Below are 20911 nucleotides of genomic sequence, written 5' to 3'. Positions count from 1 at the left end.
CCTGACCAAAACTGGACTGTGCAGCAGAATTTCTGCTCCACCTTGGGAGCACATGCACCAATCCTCTGCAAAACCACTGATCCAGCTCTTACCCACTGTGTTACCGCAAGAGAGAATCCAAGGGCTGGGTGTGCTCAGGATAAGGAGAGCTGCAAGGTTCGCACTTCCCAAAACCGTCACTGACAGCAGATGCATTATGGCATTTCCGTAAGAATATAAATATATACTGAGGATTTTCCTGAGAGGCCAGATTTTCACTTATTTAGGAAACAAGGAAGTTGAAACATGGTGGAATCTCTCCACACAACAGATGCTTCAGGAGCTGACAGTACAGATTTCTCCAAGTGCCACATTCAGAGCAAATGAATTTTGGTCTTGGAAGCCAATTTTGAGACAATCCTCCCAGACACAAGGTACTGGCTGAGGACACAGTGAAACAGAAAAGGAGACACTGGGCATTGTGTGACATCAGGAAGCAAATTTCTGTTTATTTGCCTTTCTTCAAGAACTCCAAGTCACCATTAGGCAAAGGAGTACATACAAGGATGTACAAGAAAAAGATTAAAAGAGACTTCTTCATTATTGTATTCTGTGGCATGAAAGCCAAAAGCCTTTTGTATTTGTTTGTTTGTTTTTAAAGGAGCTGTTTCTCCTCTGGCTGAGGTGTTTCACTTCAGAGAACAACCTACCATCTGCAGGAAACCTCTTTAGAAAATCAGAAGTGAGCACAGCTATTGCTGAGCTGTTTTCCTAAACAATCACTGCCAGCTGCACTAACAGCATTTTAGCAGACACTTGTGAGTTTGTGATCCCCTAGGTTTATAAAGAAACAGGAAATCCATCTGCAGGGTGCCAGGCGTGGGGAAAGGCAGTTGGAGTTGCTTCCCCCTCAGCAGATTCCCACCTGCTATAACCAAACTTTGTGTGTTCAGTACAGCCATGGTGCCCTGGCTAATCTGCCTGAAATCTGCCCAGGCACAGACAGCTTGCCCACAGTCCAACACACTGCCTCAGTAACTGTCATATATCATTAAACCCCACAGTTTGTGGGGCTGTATTGCCCACAGTCCAATACACCCTCTCAGTAACTTTCATGTATCATTAGACCCCACAGTTTGTGGAGTTGTATTGACCACAGTCCAACACACTGTCTTGGTAACTGTCATATATCATTGAACTCCAGAGTTTGTCTCCTAACATCCTTCACACAATGCTCTGCCTGTTCACATCCACACTGTACGCCGATGAACTGGAACAGCCTCGGCCAAAATCAATGAAGATGCCTTCAGAGTCAGAGTCGATGGACTCCAAGATCTGATCCACCATGTTCTCAGGGCTGGAGGAGGGAGCTGGCAGTAAGGCAGTGTCTGTGTCCAGCTCCAAGGAGCTGTGTGGGTCGCCAGTGGAGCGGAAGAGCCCCTTCTGGGGCTCGGCCGTGCCCAGTTTGCTGGAGCACTGCCCCGGCGCGGCGCCGGGCCTCTCCGGCTCTCCGGGCAGCGAGCCTTTCACGGAGCCCCTGGAGCCGCTGTCCGTGATGGGGGCGAGGCCGGGGTAGCCCTGGAGCTGCAGGCAGGAGGTCATTTCCGACACCGAGTGCCTGCGGATGCCCGCCCCGTTGGCGGCCGCGCTCTCGCTGTCGTACTCGGCCACGGGCGTCAGCAGCGGGTTGTTGTAGCTCTTGGAGCGCACCACAGGGTTCTTGGCCAGGATCTCCCCCGACCTGGAGCGCCTGAAGAACCGCTTCTCTGTGAACAGAGAACCACAGTCACACCTGCACAGCCTCCTGGGATGGTACTCTTAACTATCAGTGTTCAAAGGAAATGCGAAGTCCTGATTATTCATAAGCTTTTCTGCAATGAAACTTCTCTAGAAGAAGTTGCTGATTTTGGAGATTCAGATTGCCTAGATTTCTTTAGCATACTGTAGACCCCAAATCCATCTTTACAAATGATAACTGAGATTCCCTTATATTCACATACCTTCAGTGGCTGAACTAAAACAGTAAATACAGTGAGAGGTGATAGTTGTAAGTACCTCCTTTAGACAGGAACAGAAAGTGAAATTCTGTTCTTTTTCAGGTTATAAACATTTTTAGTAGCTGAAATCTAACTTTTCCATTCATCCTGGGAAAATAAAGTCTCTTCAAATTTGGAGCATGAGGATTAAGACAGGCAGTTTTTCTACTGATTCTGGAAAACCCTTCAAAGTTCAGAGACCACATGGGGGAGACCACCAAGAGTGACTGAGAATGTTAACTAGAGGGCAGTGCCCACAGAAACCTCTCTTTTGGGGGCGCAAATCTGCCTTAAATCCAGCAGCGATTGCTTGAATGCTGTTAACCAAGTGGGAGTTTCAAAAAAATAGGCAGCAGATGGCAGCAAGTGAGCACTGAGCTCCCTCTCTGGCAGTAGTTTAGTGCTGGAACGTCCTGGCAGTGTGAATGAAATGAGCATCATGAGCAAAACAACCACCACTCTAACTCTGAGCAGTCTCAGTGCTCAGATTTACTCCTGCTATCAGAAGAAAAGGTGGTGTGAATAACAGGTACTGGAATTAGGTCTCACTTTTGGAGCTTTCTTCCTGCTGCTCTCACTTTGCCATCCCATGAAGGAGGCACAACTGGAGCAGGGGATCAAATTACCCTCTGGAAGTCACACAGCTACTGCAAATAACCTGTCTGCTTTAAATCAGGATGCTGGTACATGTTCCCTCAAACATATTCCAATCCCTTCAAATCATGCTATTGTGCAGTTATGTGCTCACCTAGACACAAATTCCAATCACATGCTGTACTACTAAAAAAGCCAGTTTCTGTATTTAAGACTGCATTTTGCAGCCGTGTCTGCCTCAGCAGTGAAATCATCTGATCCAAGTTCCTTTCTGGACTTTTTCATTGTTAGGAGTTTGAGCTGGTAATGAGAAAAGGTTCCTAGGGCTATGAACTCTGCTAACAACATGCAACATGCTACCAAAATAGTTGAAGAGAATTAGTTCAAAAGCAGCAGCCACTTGCACACTAAGCTCCCTTGGATCCGGTTCAGTGACTGCAGTCAGACCCACTTCACGAGTATACAGGAAATTTCAGGAGTATACAGGCTCAGTGATTACAGTGAGCCCCATTTCAGGAGTATTGCTACATCTACAACCCAGACCACAGCAAGAGGAAGTGCCCAGCCCACCAAAACCTCCCTATCTTATGCAGTCATGTACTCAGACATTTATTTGCTAACAATTCCTTTCACTGATGCTTTGTTCTCTTTGGGTGCATTTTTTCTATCCTGACATACAAAAGCTAGTATTTAAAAAATGTCAGTTTGAGGCTCCATTTAAATGCTTGTGGTCTTTTAATGGCAAGCAGTGAACACAAAGCAGTAATCCTGAACCATTTTCAGGACATAACCAGCCTATATTTAGTCACTTAAAACTCATTTGTGTCTTGAACACCTGCTGCAACACAACCATTTTGCCATCCAGCTCCAAGAGAAAAACAACTGCTTTACTGACCATTTCTGACAGGCAAACAGGATGAATTGACTGCAGAGAGAACATGCAATTGAACTGATCTTCCCTTCTGTTTGCTCTATTTAATCAGACCATGCCAGTATTTACAATAGAATACTCAGGTACTACCCCATTTCCTTTGTCATTTACACTGGTAGTATCTCCCTTGTATTTTGACCAAATTGCATTGGTATGTAGGATATTGCACCTTCATCCTGGCTAAATGTTGCCATCACAGAAGTCACCAAAGGCTCCAGAGCTCCAAGAATCAGAAATTAAGCTGGAGGGAACTCAAGCTGCCACCAGGCCAGCCCATGTTTCCCCCTTGCTCCTTATGGATGCTGATGTTTCTGACAGGTAAAAAGCTTCTCAGCAGGGAAGAGTCAATAATCTCCAGGAGCAATGCATGGGAAATAAAGAGATTTTTCCTTCCATGTAATAGGAATTCTCACTGCTGTGTAAGACCCACTCTGTATTGCTCACCTCCACTGGGATGGAGAACAGCTTATAACCTTCTACTCTGCAGAAAGCTTTTACATGCTTGACGGCTTACATGTTGGTCTTTTCTAAGACAAATTCCGGCTCTCTTCCCTAATTTTAACTGCCTTCTACAATCTTTGTGTACTCATGAACACTCATGAAAATGAACTACTGAGTACTTTAAAAGTGGCCTCTTGCTTCTTCCTCTCACTGTCCATAAAGCATCCTGTGTTGAAGCCCTCTTGCTAAAAGGTAGAGTGGAAATGCTAAACACTCTTGAATAATTTTACTAAATGTTTCCATCTTTTGCCACTGCAAGTTTCACTGTGACTCTGCACCTAGAATGGTGTTAAAAAAGAAGGCTGATGTACTCATGTGAGTACTGGCAGCACCTCTGGTGCAGGCCCTGGCCCTACGTGGAGCAAGGTTCTGAGAAGGTTTTGGGAAGCTCTGTGTGCTGTGCCAAGTGAGTGTGCACTGTCCTTACCCAGGATACAGGCAGAGTGCGTGAAGGGTCCCTCGCTGGAGTACAGCCCGTATGTGCCCAGGTAAGGAGAAACAACCTTCTGGAGCAGGGATTCCAGCTTCAAATAATCTTCAGACACACCTTTGGACTCATGGACCCCCTGAAAAAGAGCGAACACCCAGCATGAGCACTGCCTCTTCAATCACGAGCTCTCCTGGCTCACCTGGGCAGGCAGAGCAGAACGAGCATTTTCACTGATGAAAGCAAAGGTGCCCTGCAATGTGAGCCTGGTGTGCTGCTACAGCTGATTCCTCCTCTGTAAAACCAAGAGATGTGGATCAGACCAGAGCTACCTCCAGGACATGTAAATCCAGCAAAGTACATCCTACCTAGTGCACAGCACTCAGGGAAGGACAGAGCCATGATCTGTAAGGAGGAATTAAATCCCCGGACTTTTTGCTGTTGCAATCTTACAGTGACTTCCTGAATGATGGCATCTGGTACCACAGGGTGTCACTGCCATCTCAGCAATACCAACAGCATTAAGAGAAAGTTGAAACGGAAACCCTCAGAAATACTTCCAGGATATTTTCAACAACCAATATTTACAGTAAAGAAATTTGTTCTCTTTCCTCATCCATGCCCTGGCACCCATCATGTTCCAGGCAAAAGTCACATTGTAATCAGCATGGTAAGAATCATCCACAGCCAGAATGTTTAGCCTTTAGCTGTTAACTCTGCACTTCCACCCACAAGCACACTTGTTAGGCTGCAGAGGGGACAGAAAAACCTTGCAAAACTGTATTGTCCCTTCATCTCACAGCTGCAGAGTGTGTGCTCCATGTGCTCTGAGCAGAGCCAGAGAGGTGCAGAGATGACAGGAAAACTTTGCAGAATTGCATTCTCCCTTCATCTCACAGCTGCAGAGCGTGTGCTCCATGTGCTCTGAGCAGAGTCCTCTACACTCCTGAGTAGGACACCTCTTGCAATATGGAGCAAATTCACATTTCCCATGTGCTCAACACATCATGTCGCAGAATTAAGATCCTAAATGCCATACTCAGCGAGTACTCTGCCAGAATTTAGGAGATTTTATGATGTGTTCCTGAGCTACTGTACAAAGAAACCAATTGGGATGAAAGGCTCCAGAGAGCAATATAAAGAGCAGATGAGTAAAGGTGCAACACTTCCTTCAGCGTGTGAAAGGATCCTGACATTCAGGATGTGTTCACAGCTCAGTGTGATTCACCAGCCAGAGTCCAGAGTGACTCTCAGATGTGTTTCTGAATGGCTGACTCTACACCCTGCTCGCTGCCCGGCCTCATCACTTGATAAAGGTTTACGAATGAAAAATGAATAATGGCTAACAGACAATTCACATTTGGACAGAATTTCAATTCCAGTACAGCAGTTTTTAAATAACAAATAATGATCTTTGGTGATGTGCTATGTCCTGAAAAGCTTTGGGACAGCCACAAATACAAATGTGAAGAGAAAGACATATCCAGTGGATCCAAAAGCTTGCAAACATCAAAGGAACAATAGAACGAGCCCACAGTTGTTCCTCCAGGTAAAATTAACACTGGAATAATTCAGAAGACTTAATGAAGGTGCATGTATTATTTCCAAGTCATTCCTGGCTTATTGAGATCTGTTCAGGGTTTCTAAATCTGCTGGAATTTAGCCAAGCCCTCAGAAAGGCACCATGCCTACTACCTTACCACATATTCACAAACCCATCATGAGCACATCAAGCAAAGGCCAGGGCTGGGGACATCCCGCAGCAGGCTCCCACACCAAATACCTCTGGAACTAAACATGACATATATGAAGGGCAGAAGCCAGTGCTCATGCCAGGCTTTGCTACAGAACTTTATTTACTTTTCTACCATTTTAGTATTTTTTGTACTTGTGAAAGACAAGTAGCTGAATATCAGCTGTGGGTAAAGAACCCCGCTGCATTGCACACTGCGAGGAGTTCTTTTAAAAATGGATGGTCTAGAACGAAATTAAGTGAACTGAGACAACCTTACACATGAGAAGTGTTCCTTGGTAACCAAAACCAAGAACAACAAAAGAAGCTGACCGACTAAAGAGGGCTAGAAAGACAAAGAAAGAGGAAGGAAAATTGAAAAGTCTAGTGGGGAGAGAGAGACCGAGAGGGAAAGCGGCATTAAGGCCAGCAGGACGAGAAGTGGCTGCGAGGTGCAGGCAGTGGGGTGTGAGCTGTGCCTGCCCCACAGGCACGGCCGGCCCCACGGGCAGTGTCCCACAGGCACGGCCGGCCCCACGGGCACTGCCCCACAGGCACGGCCGGCCCCACGGGCACGGCCGGCCCCACAGACTCTGCCCCACAGGCACGGCCGGCCCCACGGGCGCGGCCCCACAGGCAGTGTCCCACAGGCACTGCCGGCCCTACAGGCACTGCCCCACAGGCACGGCCGGCCCCACGGGCACAGCCCCACAGGTACGGCCGGCCCCACAGGCTCTTCTCCACAGGCACAGCCGGCCCCACAGGCACGGCCGCCCCCACGGGCACGGCCGCCCTTACGGGCACGGGCGGCCTCACGGGCGAGGCCCCACAGGCAGGGGCGGTCCCACAGGCAGGGCTCCCCGGCCGCAGGCGGGATACTTTTAAAAACATATACTGAAAACTCATAAAATATGTGGTGTTCACTGGAGCCAGTGCTGACCCTGCACCGTGCCTTGGCACAAACATGCTCTGTTACCTGTGACATCCTTCCTGCAGTGACCATTGTTCACAGGTTTTCTGCAGGGGGCTGATGGAGCAACCCCTTAAAGTTTTTACTGGCTGTGGAGCTCCTGTCAGAGCAGGAGCAGTACCAGGGTGCAGATCCCGTCCTGACCCACAAACCAGCAGTTTTCCTGCTTCTTTCCTGATGTGATTCTCAATGACAAGCATCCTCTAGGCCTTTGTCTTACCAAATACAAGCACATCCCAAAGTGTAGCAAGGACAATTTCAGCCTTCCCAGTCTAAACTTTCCATATGATATAAAGACAATGTTGCTTATTTATGAATCAGCCCACGTGGCCTAGAGAAGTGTCTGCAGGCTCAGAGCAAGCTTTGGGAGCCTGCAAGAAGCTTGTTTTGATTTACATGCCAGGCCCAAGAGCGCATTTGAACTCCTGTCTCCCCACCAGAGGTTTCTAACCTATCTCCTGTGCCACACATGCAACGGCCTGTTCGTGTAACACCAAATTCAGTAGAAAAGCACTTCTAGTAGAGGCTTAGGAATGGAGGAAAGTATAGCTATAAATGTTTCATATATCTGCATGTAAGGACAGATAAATGGATGGCTGAGTATGTACAGACATCTGTACACCCACCTACATCGGTCTCTATACAAAGTCCTTTTTAGACCCTTCCCCAAATTTCTAAGTGATTGGTGCTTATAAAGGCAAACAAATTTAGCCTTAGAGTTAAGTCAACTTGGATGGGTATTTGTGTCACAACTGTTTCTGAAAAAATGATGACAGGACTTAAAAGTCATAAAAAAATAGTAATAATAATAATGATAATGAAATATTGTGCTGTTATTTTAGCAGCTTATGCTTCTTCTTGTACTTACTGCTCAATGCCTTACTATCTCAGTATTTTGCTATGAAGCAATAAAACCAAAGTCATAAGGCTGAATGCTTAGCTTACAAGAAGCTCTATCACAATTTGGAGAAAAAATAAAACTTGAAGCATTACCAGTAAAACAGAAATTCTACCTGTATCTTTAGTGCAATATTTGCTCTGCAGACTGGCAAGAACTTACTTTAAAAGATAACTGTGGCCTTTCATAAACCTAGTCTCATTTTAGCAGAAGAGTTTTATGCTTCTCTATGACTGTGGGATGTATCTATTAAATTCCTTTCAAAGGCCTTGCCTAACCTATTTGTTTTGCAGTTGAGGGCCAAAATAGCTCAATATCAAATATCTGCAAGCACTTTAGTATTTTGGAAGAGTGGAAGTGCTGGATCACATCCTCATGCTGATCACACTGTTCCAAAACCCAACAAGGGTCACCTCAGTGTGCTTGCATTTGGAAAGGATCATAATGTAATATCATGACAAGAGTCTGTCCTGCTCTGAAGGCGTGGGCATCATGGGGATCGCAGTCCTGAATATGGAAGGCACCTATCAGGAACAGAGACAGTATGACTGCATGAGATAAAGTACCCAAATCCTAAACTTCATTAGCCTTAATTAAATGGTTTTGAAACCAAAGTTTTCCTGTAGTAGTTCAAATGCATTAAAAGGGGCCTATGCATGACTGGTTTTTATAAGTAAACATGCAAGCACTCCCAGAAGGGCCACATCCTTAAAGCCTACAGGTTATTTATACATTTACTTTATGACCACATTGCCCCATGTTTTTATATGTTGTAAACATGCAAGCACTCTAGAAGGGCCCCATCCCTAAAGCCTACAGTTATTTCTCTGTTTCCTTTATGAGGATACTGCCCCATCTGCTGGACCAGCCGCACGCACGGGGCCCACTGCAACGCTTGAGTGTGGCACTGGAATAAAACTCTTCTTGTATTTAGGAACAAAACCCTGTAAGTCACATCCACAACCATTCCAGCAAGCAGGGATGCACCCAACTGCCCAGATTTCCATCTCTTAATTGTGTAAACTAACTACAAACTCCTCCTGAGCTTTTGAGGGCACAAGGGCTTCTTGTGAAAGCACAAAGGGAAGAATAAATGAGCAAACAGGAATGTTCAGAATAATAGAACTTGGGGGATTTGTACCTGAGCACATAAGGCCACAGTCTCCTTTTTCAGTATGTACAATCACAGAATCAGAGAATGGTTTGGGTTGGAAGGGATCTCAAAGCTTATCCCATTCCATGCCATCCCCTGCAGGGACACCTTCCACTGTCCCAGGCTGTTCCAAACCCCATCCAGCCTGGCCTTGGACAATTCCATGGGCGGGACAGCCACAGCTTCCCTGAGCAACCCGTGCTAAGGCCTCACCACTGCAACAGGGAAGAATTTCTTCTGGATATAGGATTTCTTTAAAAGTCCTAAAGCAGAGGTGACCTCAGGCAGGCATTTAAGGATGTAAAGGGTCCCTCTCAAAGATAACCTTAAAACATATTCAATGTTCATTACTTTAACCTTTTATATGCTGTTTTTAAATGTACATAAATTCTGACAAAAAAGTACCCCTAAGCCCTTATTAACATTGTATGTAGGCACAGGCTACCTGACTTGTAAAGCTTCCAGAAACATAACCTATTTTGATAACAAGCCCCCATCATTGCTGAGCTCCTCTCTGCATTCACCTTTACCAGAGGCTGCTTCAGTTCTGGCTCAACAGCTGCATACACACTGCCTCATCTGTACATGAATATCATCATCAACAACTACTGAACACCCAAACAGCTTTTAACTGACCAGCAATAACTCAGGGTTTCACTCAGTACTGATAAAAGGTCACAGGTTCTGTGTTTTCCAGTTCTGGTTATCAGTACCCACCACCTGTAGCACCTAGAAATAGCAGCATTGCCCAGCTGCTTTTCACATTCCTCTTTAGCACAGGCTATTAGCAGACCATTCACCTAATAAATTATACATTGGAAAGTATCTCTAGTGTCTAAAGGTACCCTAAAACTGGATGCAATGGAGGAGCCACTTCATGCCCACCTGAGGCTTGTGCATGTGCTGAATCAATGACTGGCCATTGATTAAAGGCTGGAGCACTCACCTGGAGCTTTAACACTTCAGTTGATCAGCATGTGTACATGAGTAATATTGCTGCAAAGGATTGTCTTCTGCTTCAACTGATAAACTGCTCCATAGCTTTTAAATGAAAAAAAATGAAAAAGAATAAAATAAAACATAAATAAAATCTGTATTCCTCCAGACCCAGGGGAACAAACAAAGCAGACCTTGCGGACCCAAGCCCCAGGCCCTGCCAGTAAAAGACACAGCGTGGCTTGGGGCTTGCTGCAACTTCTGAACTCGGTAAAGAAAAGAGGAAAAGGCAAACTTCTGGGTTATTTAACAAAGTAATTCAGCAATGATCGCTCTTGGTAACTTAATGGAACAGAGAGCAAAGCCCTCTGCCCACAGACAAGGAGTGACCGTGTATGGCTCAGCTCATGGCCAGATAAACAATCTGGATCTCAGTCTGCTGGAGCATCCTCCACATGGGGACATCAGGGGCACCCGTGATGGCTGCACTCACCCTTATCTACCACAAAATGCTGGAACAGTCCTGACCTGGTGCTCTGTGAAAGGAAACACTGCCAGAGGCATTTACAGGCTCAGTTCTGAAAGCAGAGGTCTTGGCCTCATGCATTGCCCTGTCTAACCACACAGGCACACAGCCAAGAAATGTTACTATTCTCTGCTTTAAAGCAGCAGAGTCCTCAGAGCAAAGGAGAACTCAATATGACAGAAAGAGACACACAGGCAATGGTGATAATCTGACACACACTGGATAACAATCACTGCCCAGACGCTCCCACAGAAAACTGAAATTAAAAGTCACAAGGCAGACGCAGAATACTATCTGTTGTGAAAACACACCATTCATCCAACACTGGTGGTGGAGGCTTTTGGTGCAGTGCAGCCTGCACACCCTGGTGAGCACACAGACAGCAAGATGTGCTGCTTGGCATGGCCAAAGAGAGAGCAGCAGCCTTGCATTTGGAATGAGGCATTTGGAAACCAGTGCCCTTACAGGAGTACCTGTTATCCCTCCTTCACTGCATCCCAGCCTTCTGGAACCTGAGTAACACTGACCAGCCCTGCCTCAGGGCAGGCAGGAAACCACCATGGGGACAAGCTGGAGACAAGTGGGTCACTCGTCCTGGCCACATGCAGCACAGCACATGCTCCCAGGTACACTGTGGGTCACATTCAGGATGCAGATCTGCAGCCCTCTATCTTCCTCAGAAGAGATGGATGCACAAACTTCACAGCCAATCACCCAATTTGCACCGATCTTCCAGACAGAATCACAGACTGCTCACAGCTAAACCTGTGGCAGCGAGTTATGTTATGGTTTACCTGGTTGAGGAGAGGCCTCAGGAGCTGCTGCCAGCTCTGCACAGCTTTAGTTTGCTCTAAGCACTGTTTGGTTGTCTGAACCCATCCAGCACATGCTCTGGACAGGATCACAGTGGTTCTTGGAGAAGCAGGTGTTGCCCAAGAGCTGAAGCCTTCCCCTAGCACAGAGGAGCTGCTGCTCTCACTGCAGCACACTGCATCGTCCTGGGAGTCTCCTGCTCACTGCCCTCCATCCCCAGTGGCCATGCACAGCACTCTGAGGAAAAGCTCAAAGATCTCCCTCTTGTACCCACTGTAGGAACTCACACACAAGAAGGAGGACTCCTCTTGTACTGGGCTCTCTCCCCTCCAATGCCCAGGATGTCAGTCCTGCAGAGCAAACCCTCCAGTATTATACACATTTATACAGCAGTATTATACTGCATTAACTTTCTTCTATTCCTCCTGTAGACAACTCATGAATTACAGTGTTAAAGCATCCTGACTCAAAGGATTCTTGCGCTGTGGGAACACTTCCTGCTCAGAGTTTTTCAACACTTCAAATTTCTATGCTGTCTTTTATGCCAGATTTAGTCTACTAGCCCAAATGGGTCCACAAAAGAATCTGTACAGATGAATGCAATTAGTTAAAATCTTCTCCTTCTCTCACTCAACAAAGTCATAGGGTCTGCAACAACACACTAATTCAAGGTAAGAATGATTTCACTGATTTCACTCTTACTTTGGTAGGGATTAAGGATTTGCCCAGCAATGTACTTGTACTGGTTTTAACCAACTGGTTTCATCACTAGAGGCAAATTCCAGAAGACATTTATTTTAGTTTAACCAACTCTACCCAAAGATGCACCTTTGGTTAAGTAACCGTTATCCTTCGCAGAAGTGATTCTTTACCTAATATGAGGTTCTCTTAAAATGCACCATGACTGTAATACCCAAAGGGAATCTGGACACTGCAAACTGCCTTCAAAAATAATTGTGTTTAATTGGTGCAGATAAAGTTATAGTTGTGTTCAATAAAACACCAAAAAACCCCCCCATCCTTCTGCTAAAGATGAGGGACAAGATGCACATTTAAATTACTGTGACATGGTGTGCATGAGACAGGTTCACATCTATCAAAGGAGAACTGTATCTTTTTATGTTGCTTCCCTGTTTTTCCACTGCCTAAGTTTACAAAACTGGCAACAACACATGGTGCTGGAAATATGCTGAGAGCTAGTTTTGGAGAGTACTGGATCTGAAAATAAAACCTCTTTTCAGGTGGCAATGGCCTTCCCCTGTCCTTAGTTACAAGGAGGGTGCACACGAGTGCATAACTATCGGGGTCTGTGGTGCAGAAGCACGGGCTGTGTTGGAGTTACTCCCGAACAAACCCCAGCAGTCAGGAATGGTCAGGAGTGACCACCAGTGCCCCCAACCTCCCCTAGAGACACAGCAACATGAACAAACTCAAAATCAAATGTGACAAGTACTCCTCATCAGACGCTGTGCCATGTTACAAATCCCAGCAATACAAATTCACTCCACGATAACAAATTTGTGTCAATTTAACTGCTGCAAACTGCACTTGCTGATAGAGACAATAAACAAACTAGAAAAAGAGAGAATAATGCACAAAATTAAATGGACCTACAAAGCGCTCTGCAGCATGAATGGTGAGGGCCAGACTCTCAGTTCTGCACGTGTGAACACAATGCCACAGAGGGCTCTTCCCTTTGTGTCCTGGCTGCAAGATTTCTTACCTGACACCTCATGGGGATGATGCAAACAACACCAACAAACCACCCTTCCACCAGGAAGGAAGAAAACATCCCAATTTATGCACCACCCAGAAAAAGTACAGGTTTTTGATATGGTGATTTACATTTAAATAAGGTCTACAATACATTTATTTACTGATTGATGCGTTTTGTGTTTTTTAAACCAGGAACTCAGACAAATATAAAGATAAATTAAAGCACGTGGAAACCTCACACCCACACCACTTTGTTCAACCTGTGCTTCAGGTCTGAGAGACTTAGTAAGAAAACTTCCCAAAAGCACTTTCACCAGCTGTGGAAACCTGTGGCCATAAAGAACTGACTACAACTGGCATCAGGGTGCTACAGCCCCTCCATAGCTGCAGCTTTCTGATAGCAAAGATTATTTTGTTTTTAACCACTGTGCTGTCCTTAGTGTCACATGTGGCTGCTGGGATGGAAGAACAGCACCCTCTGCATTTTACTCTCAGATCTGCAATGCACTTTTCCACTCCTTTAAAATGGAAGGAACTTTGCAGAAATAACAAAAAGGTCACACTGGGCAGCTCATTTTGTCTTCCTCAACAGAGAGAGACAATGGGTAGGGAACTTCAAACGAGGCACAGAGAGACACAGAGGAAACCACAGGTTTCATTTTTTCCTTCAGAGCCTGTATTTAGTGAGGACTCAGCCCCCAGCATGAGAGATAACTGTGTTATGTTTGTGAGGCCTCCTCCCTCAGCACAAGAGATATTGTGCAAATATGTCAGGTCACCCTAAGAGGTTCTGTGAATTCAAATAATCTGATGTTAACTGAAAGATGCAGGTGAACACTCTCTAATTCCTCTCTTTTGGCTTTCTCAGGCCTCAGGAGAGTTACCTGCAGATAAGATATTCCAGTTTCAGCAGCCAGGGTAATCTTCGACAACATACTTTGGGAAGCAGGTTGGATAGTGGATAGTTTTGCTTTTTGGTTCAGAAAGTTCTTTTCTAAACTCTTCCTCCACTCACCCCTCCTCTCTCCAGTAGCCTCATTTAAAGCAGCCTCAGCTCCTGTGCATCATTCAGAGCTGAAAAGCAGGGTTAGTTCTTTTCCTTCCTTCATCCATGACTCTGCTCCTGAGCTCCCTGCAGCTCAAACAGGAGCATCCTGGAGGCACTGCAGCCTGTGCTGCCTGTGAGCAGCCACAGAGGATCAACACTGCAGTTTGTGCTCTGTAATTGAGGCAGGCTGTGCTGGCAGCTCACAGTGTGAGTGATACAAGCACTCTTCTTGCAAGCCCCGATGAAGCTACCCCTGACTGCCAGAACACGAACGTTATTCCTCCCAGAGTTCTCTCTTTGCTGAAAGATTGCTGGTTTGTAATTACACCAGGTTACAGCCCTGGTGAGAAGGAGCTCTATTGAATTGCAGAACCCAAGTCTAATAATTAACCTGAGAACTGATCTCTGCTTCTTTAAATGGAGCAGTTCCATTTCCTCTTTAAAAAATTTCTATTTCTGTCCCATAAGGAAAGTGTCTTCTCCTGACAAAGTAACAGAGCTTTTCCCCTGCACCCTGAGAAGCCAAAACATAACACCAGATGCACCCTGCACTAATTCCAAAAGCTCTGCCACTTTAATCCAGTCCAACAGAGTGGTGCACTCCAACCTCTGACATTACAGCTGCTGCCTTAAAGAACATGAGCTACTCCTTACCTACATCCCACAGCTGCACGGGGCTGTCCAGGACAGAAACAGGCAATCTCAGCACTAAGTTCAACACCTGCTCCAGATGCTATCACTGGCTGATCTCCTATCCATGGGAGTCTGCTCCAGTCACCAGGTTTCTTATGGCAGAGCTATTCACAGTGGTCACAAACCAGGATTAGGCAACATTCCCATCAGGACACCATGTCTCAGTCCAGGAAATCAAAGCCCACAAGACCACCATGTGCTCACTGGACAGCTGAATTGCTCTCTTCCAGCCGTATTAACAAATGGAGTTCGACTACATTGAGAAAATTCCATGATGTCACTAATGTATAAAATTTGATTTTGTTTAACACGACATTTGAGTTCAGAAAAAGTCTTTGCTCTGAATTCCAACTACTCACTAACACGACTAAGAATGTAAGTAGCTAATTCCCAGATTTTCTTCTGACCTTTTCCCACAATTCCCATTAGGTTTTAAACCACAAGATTAGCAGAGCTATTGCCAAGAAAAGACTTCCACCATCCCCACCATGGAACCATAGGCAAAGTATGCAGAAATAAACACCCAGGGGCAAATTCCCTCTCACTTGGTTATTGATTTCCATGAAGAGCTTTGCAACAAGAATGGATGCGACCATTCTGCTGAAGAAAGCAGATTTGCAAAGAAGAAATCAGGATGGAACTCAGCTGCCAGCCCAGCACTGAATCCACTCAAAGCCAGATCCTGCCCAGCCAGCACTGACTCCTAAATGATCACAGGAAGCTTTCAGAGCTGTCAGCTGCTGAAGGCTGATGGAGAAGGGGCAGTTCACCTCACACCTCAGAGGGGCTGAGGCCTCAGAACCTCCCCGTAAGGAAGGGTTTTGCAGTGGCACTGTCCTGTGTGCAGTCCCTGGTGTCTGCTAACACACCTCAGAGGGGCTGAGGCCTCAGACCATCTCCCTGAAGAAGGTTTCTGCACTGGCACTGCCTTGTGTGGAGTCCCTGGTGTCTGCTAAGGCAGCTGGGCTCATGGCTCAGTCCCTGTCAATCCCTTGATGCCTCATTACACATTTAGGTCCATGCTCCAGCTTCACCCTGGGGCTCCTCTCCTCTCTCCAGACACCAGTCTCCATGAGACCCAAACTGCTGTCACTGTGTCACAATCAGCCAGCAGTTTCCAGAAGCTTCTGGAAGGTGGGGGCTATGAGAAGGGAGACAAGACCAAGCAGACAATTCCTACATGATAAGGATGTTTTTCCTGAGACAATCAGGCTAAACACACCATTGAACGCTCCAACAAATGGACACTGAGATATCACTAATTCCTCTGAGAGTTGAAATCCCATTTCTTGACCCAGCAGACAGAATCTTGCTCCTTTCCGTCATTTTCAAAATTGGCCTCATTAGATTATCTTGCTCTTCAAAACAATTTTGGATACAGAACTAATTCATACTGGGATGAAGAGCAAAGAAAGATTTATAAAAAAATCAGAAGCCATGAAAATCTCAATTCCCTCACCCTTTAAAAATCCACCCCTGGTTCTCTCTTTCCCTTCTGCCTCATTCCTTTTCTCCACATCATACTTCATGCTTTTATTTAATTAAGCAAGTGAAAATATCTTAAAATTGCCTTTTGCCTGGATTTTCTAATTTTGTTTCTCCTACTACTACACAGAGAGAAAAAAATCTAACACTGAAGTCAAATACCAGTATCTGGTCCTAATGTTTTTATATCATCAGTTTTGATAGAATGTGGTTCCCAGGATTCAACCATTGCTGTATGAATTGCATATTCACTTGATGCCTGTTCCAGATGTGACCCTTCATACCCTGAGCTGCTAGTACAGCAACACAGAGCATCCAATGGAAACTATGGCACCACCACACACCTGCCAGCTTGCAAAGCTTCATGTTTCAGGGCCTAGTTGCAAAACAAGCCGGTACTCTCACACTCTCTTTATCTTATGTCCCTACTTTAAGATATTTGATAGTTTAATTATTACAATTATTATTTTATTACACCATTATATGTCACATTATTATTAGATATTCTATACTAGATGACATATTAATATAGAGTACATTATTACTATTAAACTATTGGATAATTAAGATATTAGGCTAACAAGATTTTTTAGACACTAGACATTGGGATATTTGGGTACTAGAATATTAGGATTTAGATATTATGACCATGGTAGCACAGAAGCTCTGGCACTCTGGGTAGGATATTTCCAACGAATGAGCAAAATCAGAGACTGTTTAAGAAGACTTCAGCAATGCAGTAGAGAAAGACAGGCTGAGAAAAGTAACCAATTTACCTGAAGTATGAGCAGCATCTGAATAATAGAGGGTGGAACTCTGGCTCTGGAACGGGATAATGCATCCTCCAATTTGATATTGAGGGTGATTATATTCCTAAAGTGCAGAAGAGCCAACTGCCGAACAGAGGGCTCCTTTCCCTTGGAAACACAAAGACAGCAAGAAAGATTATAAGCAGTGTGAAATGAGTTCCAAAATCCTCTGTTCAAACTCCTTCCTCCACTCCTGAGGGATTACAGGAATGGCAAACCCAAATGAAACATGAAGGAAACATCCCAAAGGACAGAGAGCAGCCCCCAAGGCTGCACAGTAAATTCGATTTGGCACCAATGAACTCTACAGATGTGACTGTGTCTGACTGCACGTGCAAAGGATGAAGGGCTGGGGTGGGATGGGAGCTGCATGAGATAGGAATATTTTGTATTTTAACAGTTTGTCACAAATTAATTGTATCATAAGTTAAAAAAAGAGGCACAACTGCAAGTTAGTTGAATTTCCATTATTTTGTAAGATTTTGAGTATTCTCTGTTTACTCTCTCCAAATTTGGCAGGAATCCTGACTCAGCCCAACTGCGGATGCTCCTCTCTGTACAGTTTGAGAGATTCACTATAAAGCAGGAGCAGAGCTGAAGTTTGCTGCTGCATTTTCAAAGCCATCTGTCTTTGGTTCAGCAATGCCTGCTCACTGAGGAGGACTCCAGCTGCAGAACACAACTCCAGCTCTGTCTGCAGGAGTTGTGATATATAAGAACACAATCCAACTCTGTCTGCAGGGCTCATGCAGAGCTGTGAAACTTTCTCTCTCTGCCATGAGGGGTTTTTCCTTGGCTATACTTGGCTGTACCTATGGCAGCTTTGGTGTTCAACTGGGGTTGACTTAAGTTTGGAATAAATAAGCCTGACCCAACCCATTCCTTCTCACTTCCTAAATTATTTACACTGAAGTAAAGAAGGTCCCATATCAGCTTCAGTTGCTAATGAATAGAATTTACAAGAGCACATAAGCACCAATCGGGCTTTTGGAAGAAATGTCAGAACATGGGCAACAAGATCTATTTGAATTTACACGGGACTTAGGATTCTTAAATCCTCAAGGTTCCTTTGGAAATTCAAGTAATTATTTCCATCTGACAGGGGATAAGATTTGTGTTACTGAAATATTGTCAAAGGCCTCAGATACACAACAGAGTTTAATTCAGACTTCATAGCTGTGACTGTCTGAAGATGCAAACAGTAATATCGTTTACATCTGGGAAATCATTTGAGCCATGAAGTCCACTTGAACAAATGGGAGAAGGTTTCTCAAGTTTCCCCCGATATATTCGGGCACCCAGTTCCCACTAAAACCTGTGGGCATCTATGAGCAACTGCAACGATCACCGGCACCTGTGGTACAGATTTCCTTGAGACTTCAGTGACAAACAATACTCTCTGGCTATCACTGCATTAGAAAATCAAGCACCTATGGTGTATTTAAAATTACTGCACTCAAAATCTGTGCTCATCAAACTCCACTGACTTTTGCGGTCCACTTACCATAGCAGAGAATCTGATCTCAGAAACACACTTCCTTTTCAAAAATGGAGATACTTCTAGGACAAAATTCACAGTGCAGAGAAGGAAATGCATATATTTAAGTCAACACAACTCCATTTATTCCACTCTGCAACACTTCAGTTTATCATTCATGACATTTTTTGACTTTTAGTGTGATTGGCAGATGGACTAACCAGCCTTTCTGCACTCTACTTTTGTTTTCCAAGTTCCCCTTCATCTTTTCCATCTGAGCACCTCAAACCACGTGCATAAGTAACTTATTTGTATGACATGGCTAAACAGAACAGCTGCACTGGAGGCTGGCCCAAGGAGAGAGACTGAAGGATTGCATCAATCTGCTGATGAACCTGTAAAGCTGCTTTTTCCAGTTTTCTAAGATTCTTTGATAACACAGTAATTTTTTCACCTGCACAGGATAGAAAATAGCCTGCAGCATGGGCAGGACATCACTGAAGAAAAAATCCCAGGTTTCAGCTAAGGTATCCAGTAGCTTCTGCCCTGCAAAAACACAAAACAAACTAGTGAAGAGTTTTGGTTGTAATCAGATGGCTGCAAAAAGTAAAATGTGCAGGAAACAATGTGACCCTGCTATATGCTAGGATAAACCATGCAGCAGCTACTTGTTAGTTTTCCACAGTGGTGTATCGGATCCTTCCATATTTGTGTCTTTCCAGGTGACTCACCTAATATTCTTAATAAACTCAGAGTCTGAGGTGACTCAGGAGAACCCTGTGAAGAATGAAGAGTAATGGCCCAGGTTACATCTTCCTCTTGCAGTAACACTTACTGGACAGGACTGTGGAGGGGAGCAGGGGGAGGATGCAGTTTGAGAGCACAGCACAGTAGGTGTGGGAGCATTCCTGCAGAGGAACTCGCCCCACTGTGCTCCCTCCTGCCTTTCAACTGCAGGGCAGCAGAGCAAAGCACACTCTGTGGAGATGCTCTGTGTAAAGCATCCTCTCAAACTGCATCCTCCCAAATGGCATCCTCTCTACTGTGGCGGGGCAGTGGAGCAAACCACACTCGGTGGAGATGCTCTGCAAAGCATCCTCTCAAACTGATCCCTTGCAGCTTTTCCACTGTTACCTTTCTCACTTACACAGAAAAACTCACCCAAGTCCATGGAAAGAACAATCGTGTTAGGGCTGTAATTTTTACTCTCACTTTCATGCAATGCAGTTAGAATTTGCTATGGGGAGAGTTCCCCGCGGCCCTCATCACAAGGCCACCTCCAACCCATTCCGTCCCAATCCTCACAACAAGGCCCCCTCCATGTCCTGGAATCCTCACAACAAGGCCCCCTCCATGTCCTTCCCCAGCTGCAGCCACCTGGAATCCTCCCCAGCAGAATCTGGAGAAGCTCTGGCCAGGCTGTACAACCAAGCTGGATATTGAGCTCCTCACAGAACATTTTACACAACACAGAGGCAAACGCAGGACCAAGATCCACAGAGGAGATATGGTTCAACAGGTGGGCTCTGGCTTCAGATCCCTGTTCCCCAAAAGGGCCCATGTGACCCTGGACAAGCTCTCTACCATGCCTGTGACCCCAAGCCAGCTGTGAGAGCAGAGCAATGCCTGCACCTCCACCAGCAAGTGTTATGGAGGAGAAGACATCAGAGATCTTGACCTATTCAGACAAGACAATAGGACTTACCAGGACGCAAATTCAGTAGCAATCAATCAATATTGCTATTGGTGTCAGAACGTGATGCTATTCTCAATTTTTGTATTAGAGCATTACTTGGAGCCTCATCCAGGGAATATTTTGTCCAGAATTACACACATATCACAATGCAATTCTGCATGAAAGCACTGACACTGGTGACTGCACTCAGAGTTAGCCAGTCTTCACTATGGGATACTTGATCCCTCTACCTTTTTAAGCACATGATGAATAACATCAGCTGTGGTGAATCTGCAGCTCCTGAATGATTTCCTTGCTGATGACTCTAAGTGCTTTCAGTGACAGATGGATCATCATGCTATACTGTGTTCCACCAGCTGCTGGCTTGTGGAACACACCAAGATCGTTTTTCAGCACCACCAGGCAGGAGTTCTCTCCATCCTGCACAAGACTGAAAAGGGTGTTCTGTTTTAATTTTTAAAACATTTTAAAAAAATCTGTTTTTCATTAGT

General features: G+C 45.2%; 1 protein-coding gene across 10 annotated transcripts in view; it reads right to left on the bottom strand.

Moving 5' to 3' along the window:
* Nucleotides 1-458: 458 nt before the first annotated feature.
* Nucleotides 459-20911, bottom strand: part of PRR5 (proline rich 5) — a 59661-nt gene continuing 39208 nt past the window's right edge. For all 10 annotated transcript variants that reach the window (XM_063155753.1, XM_063155756.1, XM_063155755.1 and 7 more), the window contains 4 exons: nucleotides 19179-19270; nucleotides 17215-17355; nucleotides 4469-4607; nucleotides 459-1745 (listed from right to left, as the gene is read on the bottom strand). In XM_063155753.1, coding sequence (XP_063011823.1) covers nucleotides 1204-1745; nucleotides 4469-4607; nucleotides 17215-17355; nucleotides 19179-19270 — 914 coding nt within the window. In that variant the 3' untranslated portion in view covers nucleotides 459-1203. The remainder of the gene's footprint in view (nucleotides 1746-4468; nucleotides 4608-17214; nucleotides 17356-19178; nucleotides 19271-20911) is intronic.

Source organism: Melospiza melodia, chromosome 4, assembly GCF_035770615.1.
Source record: "Melospiza melodia melodia isolate bMelMel2 chromosome 4, bMelMel2.pri, whole genome shotgun sequence".
Classification (NCBI taxonomy): Eukaryota; Metazoa; Chordata; class Aves; order Passeriformes; family Passerellidae; genus Melospiza; species Melospiza melodia.
This window is presented reverse-complemented; position numbering and strand designations above follow the sequence as displayed.